This window comes from Heterocephalus glaber, unplaced genomic scaffold (assembly GCF_053883595.1).
Source record: "Heterocephalus glaber isolate CG9 unplaced genomic scaffold, H.glaber_assembly_v1.0 deba00001452, whole genome shotgun sequence".
NCBI lineage: Eukaryota > Metazoa > Chordata > Mammalia > Rodentia > Bathyergidae > Heterocephalus > Heterocephalus glaber.
Genome location: NW_028258302.1, coordinates 21,116,005 through 21,131,840, shown reverse-complemented (window position 1 = coordinate 21,131,840; position 15,836 = coordinate 21,116,005). Strand labels below are relative to the sequence as shown.

Here is a 15,836-nt window from a genome sequence, read left to right as displayed (position 1 = left end):
AGTACAAAACAAAACAAACCAGAATGTCACATCCTTCCAAATTGTTATTCAATGTGAGGCTGTAAATGAGATGCTCTCAGGAATGTTGCACACAAAGAATTAGGTTGAAAATGTTCTTGGAAGAACTTCAGTTCAAAGGTATAGTCTTTACTGCAGAAAGATGGGGCAGAGGAAAATAAGTTACTCTCTCCCTTTTCCTTCTGGTAAATCAAGGCAGAAAAAAGTGCTTGGCAAGCATTTAACTAAGGCTTTATTTCAAGAGCATTTTAGCACCTCTCTCTAAAGTTAAGAATCATCGTTGAGTAGTAATATGGCTCTCTCCTCACTCCAGCTATACCACTTAGGTAGCATGAAAGTGTAAAATGAATGCATCAGGCCCTTTGTCTAAAATTAGTAGAATTTCAATAACTGCAGCAGAGCATAGACCTAGTACCAGTCTGACACAGGGGCCTGCAGAACTGCAATTGACCCATGCCTAGGAAGTGCCCTTGGGTCAGCAGATAATGTTCAACTGCTGGCCTGTATTATGTTGCCCTACCTTTCTCCTCTGCTAGACTGACAATACATCCCATGCAGATGATGGCAATTACAACTCCCTTAATCTTCGAGGGTAACATTTCTGTTTCCCTTATAGTAATCACATATTGCAATGTTCTGCCGTCTCCCCTCCCCAAATTATTATTCTGAGTATTACTTTTAGTTAGGTTGGTATACCTGATGTCAGGATTGGGATTTTCCAAGTAAAACATGTATTATTAGCATTAACACATTTTCATATATAAGCAATAATCTAGGGTGATTGTATCATTTGATATCCTGTGATTGGGTTAAAATGAGAGAGTATGTGTAATAAAAAGGAACAACCATTTTATTTGAACAAAATGGTGCACTGGAGATATTTTGCTCCTTCTTTCTTCCTTTTCCTCAGTCTTGAATGAGTATAGGGGTTAACTCTTAGGTATTTACATTTTAGGAAGGAATGGCTAGAGTTAAAAAAAATCACTGAACAACTTTGATTTTAATAATTAAGTTTTTTTGTGTTGTTGTTGGCCTGGCTGGTTTGCTTGACTGATCAACTCAGGAAGGAAACATTTTTAGAAATAATTTTTAAAAGTTTGTTTGTATTTTTTCCTTGTTTTTCCTGGCCTGTGTAGCAAATGCAATAATTTTTATGCCAGGCAGAAATCTCTTTTCATTGCTCAAGATTTTGACTAAGATGGAAAAGTGGTTTTAAAAGGCAGAATGGTTTTAGCACCCTAAGTAATTAAAGCCACTTAAACCAAATTTTCATCTCCAAGAAGGATAACTGTTAGGTGTCTAGGTTGCCATGGAGTTGTAAATTGCAAAATCACTGTTTGGAAAATGATTTTCCTCTAGAGGTTGAAATGCCATAAGAAACACTTTTAAGTGAGATTTTCTGATTTCAATTTGTCTTTATCTTAATATAAATGAAAAAATTAGCAGATTCAAAATAGGCAGACAGAAAACAATGTACAGAGAGTTAAAAGGACTTTACTTGTTAACCTTATAATTGCAGTTTAAGAATATTTCTATCTTGCTGATTAAAAAAAAAAAGAAAATGCATGGAAATGGACCACAGCATCACTAGGTCTAGTTCTTGGAGCAGAACTTTCTTTTCTTTTTTTTCTTCTTCTCGGTATGAGGAATTGAACTCAGGACCTTGCACTTCCCAGGCAGGTCCAGCACTGCTGAGCTATATCCTCAGTCAGAACCTTCTTTTCATGCTTTACAACTTTGGATTCCATTTTGTTTCTTATCAATCTCTCAAAAACAAAAAATCCTTTAATCTCCATCAGGTAATTTTAAGAGTTTGGTCACAGTGCCTCGCTTTGACAAAGGATTTTAGTGTGTCTGGTGCAGTCCTTTGTGCAGAGTCTTGGTTCTGGTGGAGTCTTCTGTGAGTGCACTTTGTATCAGACACTCTTGCACTAGAGCCCCTCCTTCACATCCCTCTGCTTTCTTTAGTTAATTTGGCAAATACGACTCCATTTTGATTTGGACAACTCTTCCATCCCTGATAGGCCAGTAGCCCTGCTATGGCCCTGGAAGAGGAGAAGGATGCCTAAGTCTCACTCCTAATAGGAAAGGCAGCAGAAGACAGGCCAGACCTAGTGCTTTATATTTGCATCCTTCTTCATTCTTAAACAAGGAGGCCTTATTGTTATCTCTATTTGGATGAAAAAACCAAGGCTTAGGGCTGTGGGGCAGGGGGGACCGGACCCAGACAGCCTGAATCCAGAGCCTGGAATTTGAACTTGTTCATTGTGTACACAAAGAGTGATTGTGTGTGAGCCTTTCGACATGCACATGCACATGCACACTCAATTAGACCAATATGTGATATTTGCGGATGAACTGCTTTATTCAGAAGAGCTTGTGTCCCCCCCCCAACCCCCACCCCACATTGGGCTTCACCTCCTGGGTCAGAATGAAGGGCTCCTGCCCAACCCCCAGATGGAAGAGAATTGTTTGTTTTATCACCAGGGAATTTGCTTGAAGGAAGGAGAGGCGTTAGAGAAGAAGTTTCACCATTGGGTGGCCTCTCAGCAACGTGGGTTCTTCCCACGGCACAACTGATTGGGATACAACTGGTATTTTCTCGAATAGCTCCTCAGGTTTGCAGCAAAACAGGAGGCAGCAGCTTTATCACATTCACACAGCTGCTTCTGACAGGAGCTCTGGTTTGCTGAAATTAGAATATTATTATAAAATAAAAAACCAGATGCAGTGTTTTATTATTCTGTGGCTTCGGGGTAGGAGTAGAAACCACAGCTCAGGGCCTAGATGCTCCTTCTGTGACACAATTGCCTGCTCCAGATCATCCTGACCACTGGGAGGCAGGATTCTGCTCTCTCAGGGCTGGCTCTCTGGTCACCTAGGACACAGAGCACCAAGCACCAGGATTGCTATAGATCTTCCAGCCGCTGTCCTCCCTTCCTTCTGCTAACTGACCTGTCCAGGTGGCCAAGTCCAGCCCCAGGGATCCCAGGGATGGATGGTGATTGGTAAAAGCCAGGCATGGGCTCCCTTTCTCCTCAGCAGTGATTGGCCTGTAGGTAGGATGTGATCTACTTCTCACCAATGAGCTATGAGGGAAAGTCTGATGGGGGCTTCAGGGAAACATGGATTTCTTCCCTCCAAAAAGACAGTGGCATAGTGGGAAAGCATGTTGTATAGCTGAGGCCATGATGTGTGGAGCTACAGGCATCTTGAGAGCACAAGGTAGATTCAGCCACCTTGGCCTAGCTGAGCAGTAGTGCTGGTGACATGGCAGAGAAGCTGCCCCAGGCATGGTGCTGCCCTCTTCTAGAATTCTCATTACGTGAGAGTCAGGTGTTCCCATTAGCCAAAGCACTGTCAGCTGGGCACCAGGTGGCCTGGGACTTAAAGCCTGTGGAGTTACACGCCCTGAGGAGAGGGCACAATGGTAGAAGTAATTTGTGATCTTCAAAGTTGCACCTATGGATCCACTGTCTGGGGACAGTAAGACTTAGCTCCCAGCTACTGCCAGTCTCCCTCCTCCTCTTCAGTCAGGCTTTCTCCACACAGTTGTCTAAAGTAGGGGTCTCAACTTCCTGCTCACTGCCTGACCTGCTCTAATCTGGCTGTGCCTCACACCCCATGGGAACACCTGTCTCTGAAGCCCTCAGAGACCTTCCCGTTCCTCAAGTGAAGGAGCCCTGTGCATCCTCTTCATGTCGGTCTCCTCTGGTTAACTGGCCCATGTTAATCCGCAGTGGCCCCTTGACCTCTCCTTTTGTCCTCTTCCCCGATCTCTGTCCAAGTTTCTGGCCTCCTTCCCAGGCCTTTAATCAAAAATGAGTGAGCACCCCACTATTGCTCCCTATTGTTGACTTCTGAATGTGCTGCAGGCCAGACCCTCCCTGAGCTGCAAGTTCCCACATCCAGCTGCCTGCTGTCCAGCTTCCGGGGCATCTGGAGCCCCCAACCTCCCTCTGCTCCAATCAGAGTGGCTCCTCCCCGATCACGCACCTCCTCCTGCCATCTTTACCTCAGTTGTACCACTGCACAGTAGCAGACCCACCCAAGAGCTCATCATTACCCCCTCCCTGGGCCATTGCCAAGCTCAGCGGATTCTCCTCCAGTGCATCTGGACTGCAGTTCACCCACTCCCTCCTGCCCACCGGTGCTCTCTTCCACATGGTTGCTCTCTCTTGTCTGCATTTTGGTGACAGCCTGCTCACCAATCTAAGTCCCTCTCTATCCTGAGACAGAGGGAGTGCTCTGAAATGCATTACCCATTCCTGCATTCCTTTGCTAAATAGCTCCCTACTGCTTTAAGACAAAACCTACAGACACCCTGGCCTGGAGGGTCTGGCTTGATCCAGCCCCTTCCTTGTCTCACCATCCCTCACACTTCCCCTAGTGGCACAGTGTGGTCTGTGGTCCCCTCAGGTTCTCCTCTGGGAATGCCCCAAGCCTTCTGTTCCCTGCCTCTCTGCACAGCCTCTGGGACTCAGCACAGATGTCACCACTCTGAGGCTCTTCCTTGAGCCTAAGGTGTATTAAGGGTCTGTCTTTTGCTTCCTTCCTTTTGTAGCCTCCCCCACCTGGTCCTCTCAGTTTCCTCGCCTCCCACTCAACCTTGAGCTTCTTGAGACGGAGATAGTGTTTCTTTGTGGCTCTATCTCTGGTGCCCAGTGTGGTGTCTGGCACAGTGGGCACTCAGTATATGCAGGAAGGAAACATGATGGTGTCACAGGGTTATTTCCTACCTTTGCAGGTGATTGAGCTCCCTCTTTTGGTATATTGGTATTTCAGAAGTTTTGTGCCACATCCACGTTTTACTAGCCGGATATAGCAGCAATCATGCTTGACACAGCACCTGGTAGGAAGACATCCTGTTGGGGCTGCCTTCTCACAGCTTTAGGGGTCCTGGTGTCTCATCATTCCCCTTGCCGTGATTGGACAGAAACTCTGTGACCTGGAATAGTCAAGAGCAGAGTCCTCAACTTGGTGGTTGCTTTTCCATCAGGGACCTCCTGGGAACTTTGAGCCACTGGGCATCAGCTCTGTCCTTACAACTCCTAACCCTGGCAGGGCCAGAAATGAGGAGAGGGCAAGGAAGGCTGGGATAACCTCACCGATCTGTTGCATCCTTGGGGGTTCCTTTGCCACCCACACCACAGTGACAGCCGTAGGCGCCATAACTTGTAAGTGCATTCTTTTTTGTCTTGAGTGTGATCATATCTGCAAACTGTGTAAAATGTCCATGGACCTGTGGCAAGCCTGGAAGGAAAGTACCTGTAGATGAGGTGTGGAGCCCTTCTCTTTGCCTCTCTCCTTCCCTACAAGGGTCATCTCTGCTCTTCCCACTGAGGGAAGACTGCTTCAATGGGAAGGAAAACTAGAGGTTGGGTGTTTACCCCACTGTGCTGCTCCCCCTGTTCCCAGAGTCAGGGTCAGCTCTTACCAGAGACCATGGCCAGCAGCAGCAGCAGGAGGGGCTTCATGCTGAGAACTCTATGAAGGACAGGTTTACATTCATTGGCCTGCACCCCTCTCCTAGTTGGTCCCAGCTTCTGTCCTGGTGCCTATCCTGCACCCAACTCCACCCTGGAGCACATAGAAGTGACTTTCATCCAGGCCACATCTAGCCAGAGCACCTCTGTCACACACTAAGACATATAGAGTGACCTGCAACAACCTACAGATGTGCCTACCACCTCCTGACCCTTTCCAGTTCTGTGGAATGGTATCACACATATGCAGGCCTCAGACCCCTGGAGATGCCACATGATATAGCCTCCCTGGCTCCCCATCAGCCCAAGAATCCCTCGGAGGGTGGAAGTGAGTTCATCCCACAAAACTAGGAGCTTCCTGAGGTCAGAGGACATGTCCTTCTATTCCCCTTTAGACATATCTTAACCTGTCACTGCACTGTATTTAAGTCCTGGAAATTTCATCAATGGAGTCTGGTCCCTAATATTTTTCTCCTGAAATAAAGCAGCACCTTCTCTTTGCAAGCTTTTCCAACCCCATGCCATATGCAAGTGTACACACACACACACACACACACACACACACAGAAACACACATGCACACACATGGATATAGTTCCCCATTCTCCCACATGCATGCCTCTGTGCACATGCTCTTGAACTCTCCACTACTTCACACATCCTTGTATTCATAAAGCTCACAAGCACAACCCTCACAAACCCACTAGCACACTGGTATATTCACACTTTCTTGTACATATCAAATTGTGCAGTCATACAGTGCACATGTGGGTCACACATACATGCACCTACAGAAATGCACAAAACAACCTGGAAAGCCAGAAAATGAGCAGAAATCCTAATGCTCTTCACTGGGCATTAATATCTGGGTTTTTACCTTTCAGAGGACTCTGTGGTTGATCCTGCCAAGTGACTGTTTTATTTTCCTGAATTCCAGCTGCCTTTAAATAGCTACTGATCCCCGGAAGTTTGGGGTTGCTGAAGCATATGGTTGAGGGGTAGCTAACTGAGGTGTGGCCAGTTGTTGGACTCAAAAATTAGCATGTCCATGTCCCTGGGCAATCTCCTGTTCTCCCCTCTCATCAGGTGGCAGGACAGAAATGAATATTGGAAAGTCTTTCGTTCTATGAGCTGTGCCAAAATAAATTTCAGGTCATTCTGAAGTCTTTCCCATGGCTTAGCTCCTGACTGGGTAAATTTCCATAGCCAGCTCTGGGTATGCTTACCAGTCAGTTACTTCCCTGCAGCCAATTTCATGGTGGACAGGGACTGTGTGCTCTGACGGGCTGTGGGCTGACCGGCACAGTAAATGGAACGGTTACTGGGTAAGCATTGCTCCTTCTGCTTAGCATGGCATTTGAGAATTGAGAGGAGCATTTAGTGACATCCATTCATTCCATCCATCAAACATTCATTCACAGGAAATGAATACTAAGCTTCTATAAAGTTCCCATGTAAATCTTTTGGGCAGTGATGCAGACTATACCCTACTCCTGCCCCTGGGGTCCCTGCAGTCCATCAGGAAAAGTGTTGAATGGGAAGATTCCTTTTTTTCTCTAACTGGAGCCAGTGAATCAATCTTTTCTTCCCCTTCATTCTATTTCTCTGTCATCTCCAGTGAGTTTCTAATTCCGGGAAATCCAGGGGCTGTCAATGACACTCCCACCAAGCTGCTGCTTCCACCTTAGCTCCAATCCTCCTGTGTTCAGAGACAGGCCAGGTAATTCTCCCCTAAGCTATTGCTTCTTTATTCTTCAGTCTTTACTCCAGCTTTAATTCCTAAAGTAAATACCTTTTCCTTGCTCGCCAACCTGTGGTGAGAATGATGGAAACACCCAAACACCAGTCCTAAAATGTTCCTGTAGCTGAGCCTTTGAGTTTGTGAACATTTTATTTTTGCAGCATTTTCTAACCCCTCACAAGTGTGCAGTCCTGAGCCTGCTTCCAGTGTGAGCGTATGTGGAGGGTTACTTCTGGGCTGAGACCAGGGAAAACCAGGAGCAGCTCCCAGCTTTTCCCAGCCCTCGTGGTGGACTTGGAAGCAGTCTGTGTGCTGCACTGTGGCATGGAGCACAGCTGTCCCTGAAAGCCCTTCTGCCCTCAGTGGACCTAGCATGAGTGAGGAATAAAAAACATTTGTTATATTAACCGACTAACAGTTCAGATTTGTAATTATTTCAGCACCATCCAGTTTATCCTAAGAGCTATTCAGGCAGCTTTCCTTTTGTAAGAAATAAAAATATTTTAATTGGTCCATATTTCATTAAGCACTTTAACAAGCCCTAATTCACAGAATTAATCGTTTCAAGTGCCAGACACAGACACACAGGCTATGAAATGGCTCACACCAGCAACCAGGTTCTGAGGTAAGACATAATTGCTAGACAAATAAGTTTCCATGAATTTCAATCCCAAGAAGCCAAAAAAATCATAAATAACTACAAAAAATGCACAGAGGGAAGAAGGGGCACAAAGGGAGAGGGGAGAAAGAAGTAATAGGGGTCAGGCAGGATAGACTGTGAACCCCAGATCCCAGGCCATGGAAGATGGGGAGAGGGATTCTTGTGAGTCAGGAATAAAAGCACACAGCTTCTCAACTTGTGTGTGCCTGTCAGGTCAGACACCCAGGCTTGGAAGACTGACTGTGTTTGCTGTTCTTTCTGCCTCTGGAGTCCATTTTCTGGGGGGATCTAGACAAGCAAATCTGTTTCTCACAACTTTTAGAAATAGAATTTACTTGAAGCGGTAGGCTTACATTAGTGGTTGAAATGTGTTTAAGTCCCGGTAACTTGTCATGTGGCCTTCTTTGAAAATAGGGCAGTTGCAGATGTAATTGAGTTAAGATGAGGCTATTAGGATGGTCCCTAATCCTGAATGACTAGTCTTTTTAAAAAGGGGAAATATAGCCAGACACGGTGGTACATGCCTGTAATTCCAGTACACTGGAGACTGAGGCAGGAGGATCACAATTTTGAGGTCAGCCTGGGCTGGACAGGGAGTTCCAGTCCAGTTTGAACTATGGAGTGAGATCCTTTCTCAAAAAAAAAAAAAAATGGAGAGGATGTGAATTCAGACATTCTTGAGGGAGAACACCACATAAAGGTGAAGGCCGCGATCAGGAAGATGCTTCCACGAGACAAGGTCACCAATAGTGGCAGAAACCACTTGAAAGTGGGAGAAAGGCATGGAACAAAGTTTCCAGCCCAGCTTTCAGAAAGGACCTTGAGACAATAAACTTCTATTGCTTAAGCCACTCAGTTGATGGACTTTATTCTCACTGGACAGTGTCAGAGTAGCTCCCTCAAAGAGGAGTTGGTGACCTCAACTCACTGTAGATAGGCTTTGTACATAGAAAAGCATTTCAGGTTGCATCAGTGAGAGGCATAGGCTGATTTATTAGGCAGAGTTAGAAAGTAAGAGAAAATAGGAAGGGACTTCAGCTTGGTGGAACACAACAACACTGATAAAAAGAATAAGAGTGAGACCAGCTTATAAGGAGTTGGGTGGGATAGGGTATGGTTGATCATTACCTCAATTCTGGATTTGCAAGATGGTTCTGGAGAGGTTCTTATTGCTTATTCTGGCTTCTGTTTCTGCTTGAGGCAGTCTCAGTTTTGTGGAAGCTCTGCTGGAATCCAAGGTGACTGGGAGTTTAGGGCTATGACTAGAGACTTGGCGGCACTTGTTGATAGTTCAATGTCCCTATAAATCTCTTATCTTGGTGTCCTGAATCTTGAAAGGGAGACGAGATAGGTTACATAAATTTAAGGTTAATCAACCCTGAATCACCACCTGTAATCCCAGCACTTGGTTTTTTTGTTTTTTAAATCACTGTAGCTTTGTAATATAACTTGAAGTCAGAGTTTGTGATCCCACCTGCTTTCCTCTTGTTGCTCAGGATTGCTTTTGCTATTCTGGGACTCTTCTGGTTTTATATAAGTTTGAGTAATGTTTTTCTAGTTCTGTGAAAAATGTGATTAGCATTTTTATTGGGAGTGCATGAAATATATCAATTTTGGTAGTCTTTCCATTCTGACAATATTGGTTCTACCTGCAAGGAACAGGGGATGTCTTTCCATTTTCTTTTGTTCTCTTCAGTCTTTCTTTCATACTATATTTTTCATTGTAGAGGTCTTTCACTTCCTTGGTTAGGTTAATTCCTAAGAATTGGGGATTTTTTTTGAAGCTAGCGTAAATGGTACTGTTTTCCTGATTTCTTTCTCATGGGCTCACTGTTGGCGTACAGGAATGCTATTGATATTGTATGTTGAATTCTTTCCCCATATTTGGAATTTTTTCTGCTATGATTTCTGTAAACAGATTTTTATATCATTTGTGGAACCTTCTGTTTTTTATCTAATTCCAATTATTCTTAAGTTTGTCTTCTTTGTGTCATCTAGCAGCTATTGATTCCATTTCCCCAGTTCTCTTGTTTTTAAGGTATTGCTCAGTATATGGTCACCTGCTTCAGCCCTATCTTCTAGTTCTGATGCTCTGTCCTCACACTGGTCACTTTTGCTAACCACACTTGGAGCAGATGGGTTTTTTTGTACCGGGAATCGAACACAGGACCTTGTGCTTGTGAGGCAGGCGCAGTGCTACTGAGCTAAATCCCTGACCCTCAACAGATTTTTGTTTCAGTGATATTCCCATTTATTTCACTTTCAGTAATGTTTTTCTCTCACATGATTGAACACATATTTTGCTTTAAAATTAACAGTCACAGTTGAAGAAACAGTGGCTTATTTTTCTAATTAAGTTACCAAGCTACTGAATCTTAAGGCCTCAACAAATGTTGCACCTTATTATTTTCACTGAACAATAAGATCCTCTAGTTTGATTATTCCTGGTGAGTAGCAGTTTTGTTTTTCCAGTGGTTTCCATTTGCCAAATAGTCATGACAGATGGTTCAACATGGTGCCCACCACTTCCAGGGATTCCACCTGATGAGTCCTCTTTCCCAGTGCAACAGCCATGGCAGCCTCCACTCAGAGCTCTCAGCCATTGGGACTTCTCTATCGAGGCTGGCCAAGAAGTCCCGCTTTGGCTGCCAGGGCCTCGTTCTGCTGAATATGGTATTCTTGAAATCTCATAGATATTCTTTGTGTCATTTTTAAATATTTCTGTAAGCAATGTTCTGAACAGGTGATCTCTTCAGGTTTTACTTCTCTTGTTGTGAAGTCTTTAACACAGTTCAAAAAGCAGGTTTCTGTAAGTTTATTGTAGGTTCCCAGGAATTCCCTAAACTGTTTCGTCTGATCAGATTCTGATATCTGTGCAGCCATATTTCTTTTTCCCCATTAAGTTTATTGGTACATTTTAGGTATAAAATACATTCACATACATCATTGGGACCTTGTACCATTACATGAGTATCTTGGTTCTTATTTTTTTCCCCTTCCCCTGCCCTCCCTTCCCCCCCTCCACCCTTCCCTATTTGCAAAGATTTTGTTTCCATTTTTTTCCTTTTCTCATATTTTTTCCCCTTTTTTCCTTTCCCCTACCTCTCCCACTTCCCCTGCTCCTTTAGACCTTTTCTTCCTATTACACAAAATCAATTATACATTTTTAAAATTACAATATCAAGATCTAGGAAACATTACCACAGATTTTACAGAATTTAAAAGGATATGGAAAGCATATTACAAAAATCTTTTTTGAGATAAATTTGACAACTTCTAAGAAGTACCTTGGAAGACAAATTAATGAAACTAACTCTGGAGGAAATATAAAATTTGAATAGCACCTATTAAAGTATATTCCTAGCTTGAAAACCTACCTATATGCCAACAGCAGGCTCATATACATTTTAACTGTTAAATTATATCAAACAATTAAAGCAGAAAAAAGAAGGAACACTTCTCCCCTCATTTTAGGAAATCAACATTGTGCTAATCCTAAAACTGGATAAAGATAATAGAAGAAAGAAGTATGAACATAAATAGAAATTTGTATAACAAAACAAACTATTAGAAGTCAGATCTGGCAGCATGTAGAAAGTGGTTTTGTTATAGGGATGGCAGTGTTGGTTCAGCATTGGAAGATCCACCCCCAAAAGTCATCATTTTAACGGGGGAAAGGAGAAAGCCATAGGATCCTGTCACTAGTTGGAGAAAAAGTATTGGACTAAATTCTACAGCTGTTCATGGTAAAAGCTATCAGGAGACTAGAAGTAGAACAGAACCTTCTCAACAGATCAAAGACATATACTCCATACTTCCAGCGAGAATGCCTTATATGAATGGAGAAGATACAAAGCTTTCTCCCTAAAGTGGGGAACAAGGGCAGATATGCTTACTCTTTATCTGTCCATTAAACTTTGAAACCTAGGCCCAATCAAAAGAGTCTGGAAATAAAATGACACAATTAGGATAGGATTGGGAAGGTAGAAGCAAAATCTTTATATGTAGATGAAATGATCATCTACAGAGAAAATACTAAGAAATCTCTAGGAGCCCTGAGAACTTGTATTTGAATTTAGCAGGATTAGAAAACACAAAGTATATATAAAAATTCAGGTCTGTGTATACTTGCTATAAATGAAGAACTGGATATTGAAATTTTAAAGTTATGTAGGAGTTCAAAGGACCTAGAAAAGTTAAAAAAAACAGTGTTGGAAGACATTTAGTACATAATTTTAAGACTTCTTCTAAAGCTACAGTAATCAAGGCAGTGTTGGTGTAAGGAAAGGCATATAGATCATTTGAATAAAACAGAGAATCTAGAAATAGAACCACACATATATGGTCCACTGAGTTTTGAAAGATTATTTAATGTTAGCATTTTATAGAACATAAACTCAATTCAAGAGCTGAGGAAGAGATAATGTTTTCAGCAAATGGCACTAGAACACCTGATATCTGTATATAAAAAATTAACCACAACTCTTTATTTCCATACATAAAAATAACTTGAAGGGATCTATGAACCTAAATATGAAAGTCTAAAAGTATAAAACTTTAAGAAGAAATTATAAGGGAAAATGTTTATGAATTCAGGGTAGGCAAGAACTACGTAGGATACAAAAAACATGATGTATACTAGAAAAAAATTGATAAATGAGGTTCCATCAAAATTTAGAACTTTAAATGACATCATTAAAATGAAAAGTAGTCCTTAAACAGACCATATTTACAATGCATATAACCTATGATCAGAATATATAAAGAACTCTTACAGCTCATTAATAGACAACCCAATTAAAAAGTAGACATAAGAAGATGATAAATAGCCAGTATAGCACAAGGAAAGGTGTGCAACTCTAGAATCAGAAAAACACTAATCAGTACAATAACAAGATTGAATTATGCACTCATTAGGGAGATGAAGTTAAAAGTTTTAAAAGCCTTGTCATGACTTTTTCTTTTTGTTGGAGTCTCCCCCTTTGCATTTAATTTGTCATGCCCAGTGGATTCATTCTGCTGGGTTTCCAGGGGTTGTGATCCTCATTGCCTTTTCCTAGGGTATTGTCTAAAATTTTTTGGAGTGTTGGTTTGGTATGCATGAAGTTCCTGAGGTGCTCTTTATCCCGAAAGTATCTTATTTCTCCATTAATTTTGAAAGATAGTTTTGCAGGGTACATCAATCTGGATTGGAGGCTGTTTTCCTTTAGGGCTTGAAATACATCACTCCAAACTCTTCTTGCCTTGAGGGTTTGCATTGAGAAGTCTGCTCTGATTCTGATGGGCTTTCCTTTGTATGTGATTTGTTTCTTTTCTCTCACTGCTTGTAGAATTTTGTTCTTCTGTTGGATTTCTGGAATCCTATTATATGCCTATGTGTAGATTTTTTTTTTTTTTATCAAGACTAGCTGGAGTCTTATATGCCTCACTTGTCTCTATGTCAAGTTCTTTTCCCTTGCTTGGGAAGTTTTCTACCATCACTTCTGTGAAGAGTTTTTTTTATGTCATCTGCACTCTCTCCTCTTTCTTCATTGACTCCAATCAGTCTTATGTTATTCTTCTTTGTATCGTCTAGCAGCTGCTGGATTGATTTCTCGTGTTCCTTTACAATTTTAAAGCAATTTTTCTTTTCCTGGTCACTAATTGCAATCTTATCTTCTATATGTGAAATTCTATCCTCACATTGGTTCATTCTGCTGCGCAGACTTTTGGTGGCGTTTTTAATCTCCTGGTAATCTGTTTGCATCTGTTTTATGGATTTCATTTGTTTCCTATGTTGGGATTCCATCATGTTCCTCAGATCCTCTATTTTTTTAATCTGTGTCCTCTCTAGATTTATTAATCATGTCTTGCACTATGAGCACAATCTTTGCTGTTATCTGAGCAATTATTTCTGATTTCATTTTTCCCAGATCTTCTTTTGTTGCCAGTTCAGAGACTCCAGGTGGTTGAGTATCAGATTGTTCCATATTGTTTCCCTTTGAGGTTGCTGTAGGTGATCTGGAAGTCTGTTTTTGAGGCTTGTTTACGTGTCTTCTCATTTCCACGGGGAGGGGGTTGCTTCTGGCACCCACACAGCTCAGCTTCTCTGCCCTAGGAGCCTGGGATGGCGGCGGGAGAGCTTCCTTCTGGGTGCTGGGACCGGTTCACCTTCTCTGCCCTAGGAGCACAGGATGGTGGTGGGGGAGCTTCCTTCCTGGTGCTCGGACCGGCTCACCTTCTTTCTGTGCAGCCATATTCTTTTGGTTTATTTATGAGTCACCTTTTCTGATGCATGAGTTTCCTGAGTTCCTGAGAAGCAGTTGTCCAACCTCTGCTCAGGGTTCCAGTGAGGCCTGATTTCTACTCAGTCACTGGCTTTCATCCATAGGAGGCTGGGGGGACTGCCATGGCTGTAGGCCTGTAGGAGTTAAAGTGGGCACCTTGGTCGGATAATGGCAGAGAACACGTGAATCTCAACAGATTTTTTAACTCCTCTTTTGTTATTTGGTAACTTTTAATGGAATCTTATTATATGCTAAAGTGACCATTCATATTTTGCTTAGCTTTGCTTGTTTTGGTTAGCTCTGCTAGCTTTTTGTGTCTGTTAATTTCACTAATCATTTTGTTAATCAAGTCCATTATCTGTTTAGTTACATCATGTTTGCACTCACTGAATGCCTTAGTGAACTGTTTTTTTTTTATTTGTTTGTTTCTTCTTTTATCCTTTTGTGTATTTCAGTCATTTGGTTTTTGATTTTCTTTCCATTGATGTCCCTGGGTCAGCTTTTGGAGAATTAAGAGTTTGGAGTTTTATAAAAGTGCCAAGAACATACATTAGAGAAAGGACAGTCCCTTCAATAAATGGTGATGCCCAAACTGGATATACATATACAAAAGAATAAAACTGTATCCTTTCTTCTCACCATACACAAAAATCAACTCAAATAGAATAAAGCAGTACTAAATATAAGACCCAGAATTATGAAATTACCATAATGAAATATAGGGAACACTTGAAGACATTAGTGTAGGCAAATAATCTTTGGATAGGACCCCAAAGGCAAGGGCAACAAAAGTAAAAATAGACAAATGGAATTACACCAAACTGAGAAGCTTCTGCACAACAAAGGAAACAATCAAGAGTTAAAATAAGGGCCATAGAATGATAGAAAATATTTTCAAACAACATGGGATTCATCCAACAGGGTTTTAATATAGAAAACATATAAGAAACTAAAAAAAACCTTAAACACCAAAACCCTAAATAATAAATTTAAAATAGACTCAAGAACATACATCTTCAAAAGAAGACATCCAAACAACCAACAAGTACATGAAAATGATCAGTATGTCTAATTATCAGAGAAATGCAAACAAAACCACAATGAGACATCATTTCACCAGTTATAATAACCATTACTTAAAAAGACAAATGCTGTTGAGAATACAGAGAAAGGGGAAATTTGACACAGTATTGTTAGAAATGTAAATTAGCATAGCCATTATAGAAAACAATATGGTGATGCCTTAAAAATCTAAAAACAGAACCAACATATGATCCAGTAATTCTACTACTAGGTATATATCCAAAGGAAATAAAATAGTTATATCAAAGAGATACCTGCACTCTGCTTATTGCAGCACTACTAACAGTAGCCAAGATACAGAATCAACCAAAGTATCCCTTAATAAATGAATAGATAAGGAAACTCTGAGGTATGTTGTGAGATTAAATATATGTATATATGAATATTTTCAGTCATTAAAAAGAATAAAATCCTCTCATTTGGAGCAACATGGATGGAACTGGAGGTAATTATGTTAAGTGAAATAAACTAGGCATAGAAAAACAAGTGCCACATGTTTCTATTTATTTGTGATCTCAGAAGAACAGAATGGAATAAAACCTAGAGATGAGGAAGATCAGGGATGAGAGAAGACAGAAGTT

The 15,836-nt window shown here is 41.6% G+C and overlaps 1 protein-coding gene and 1 pseudogene across 4 annotated transcripts in view; both read right to left on the bottom strand.

Annotated features, from left to right (window-relative positions):
* Positions 1 to 2,347: 2,347 nt before the first annotated feature.
* Positions 2,348 to 15,836, bottom strand: part of LOC101711672 (phospholipase A2, membrane associated) — a 35,888-nt gene continuing 22,399 nt past the window's right edge. For 2 of the 4 annotated variants that reach the window (XM_087215675.1, XM_087215676.1), the window contains exons 3-6: positions 9,035 to 9,236; positions 5,127 to 5,271; positions 4,758 to 4,867; positions 2,348 to 2,707 (exon numbers count right to left, since the gene is read on the bottom strand). In XM_087215675.1, the coding sequence (XP_087071801.1) occupies positions 2,565 to 2,707; positions 4,758 to 4,867; positions 5,127 to 5,230 (357 nt within the window). In that variant the 5' untranslated portion in view covers positions 5,231 to 5,271; positions 9,035 to 9,236 and the 3' untranslated portion in view covers positions 2,348 to 2,564. The other 2 variants (XM_087215678.1, XM_087215677.1) reach the window with 2 other exon arrangements.
* LOC147827273 (mitochondrial import inner membrane translocase subunit Tim9 pseudogene) lies at positions 9,234 to 10,900 on the bottom strand (annotated as a pseudogene).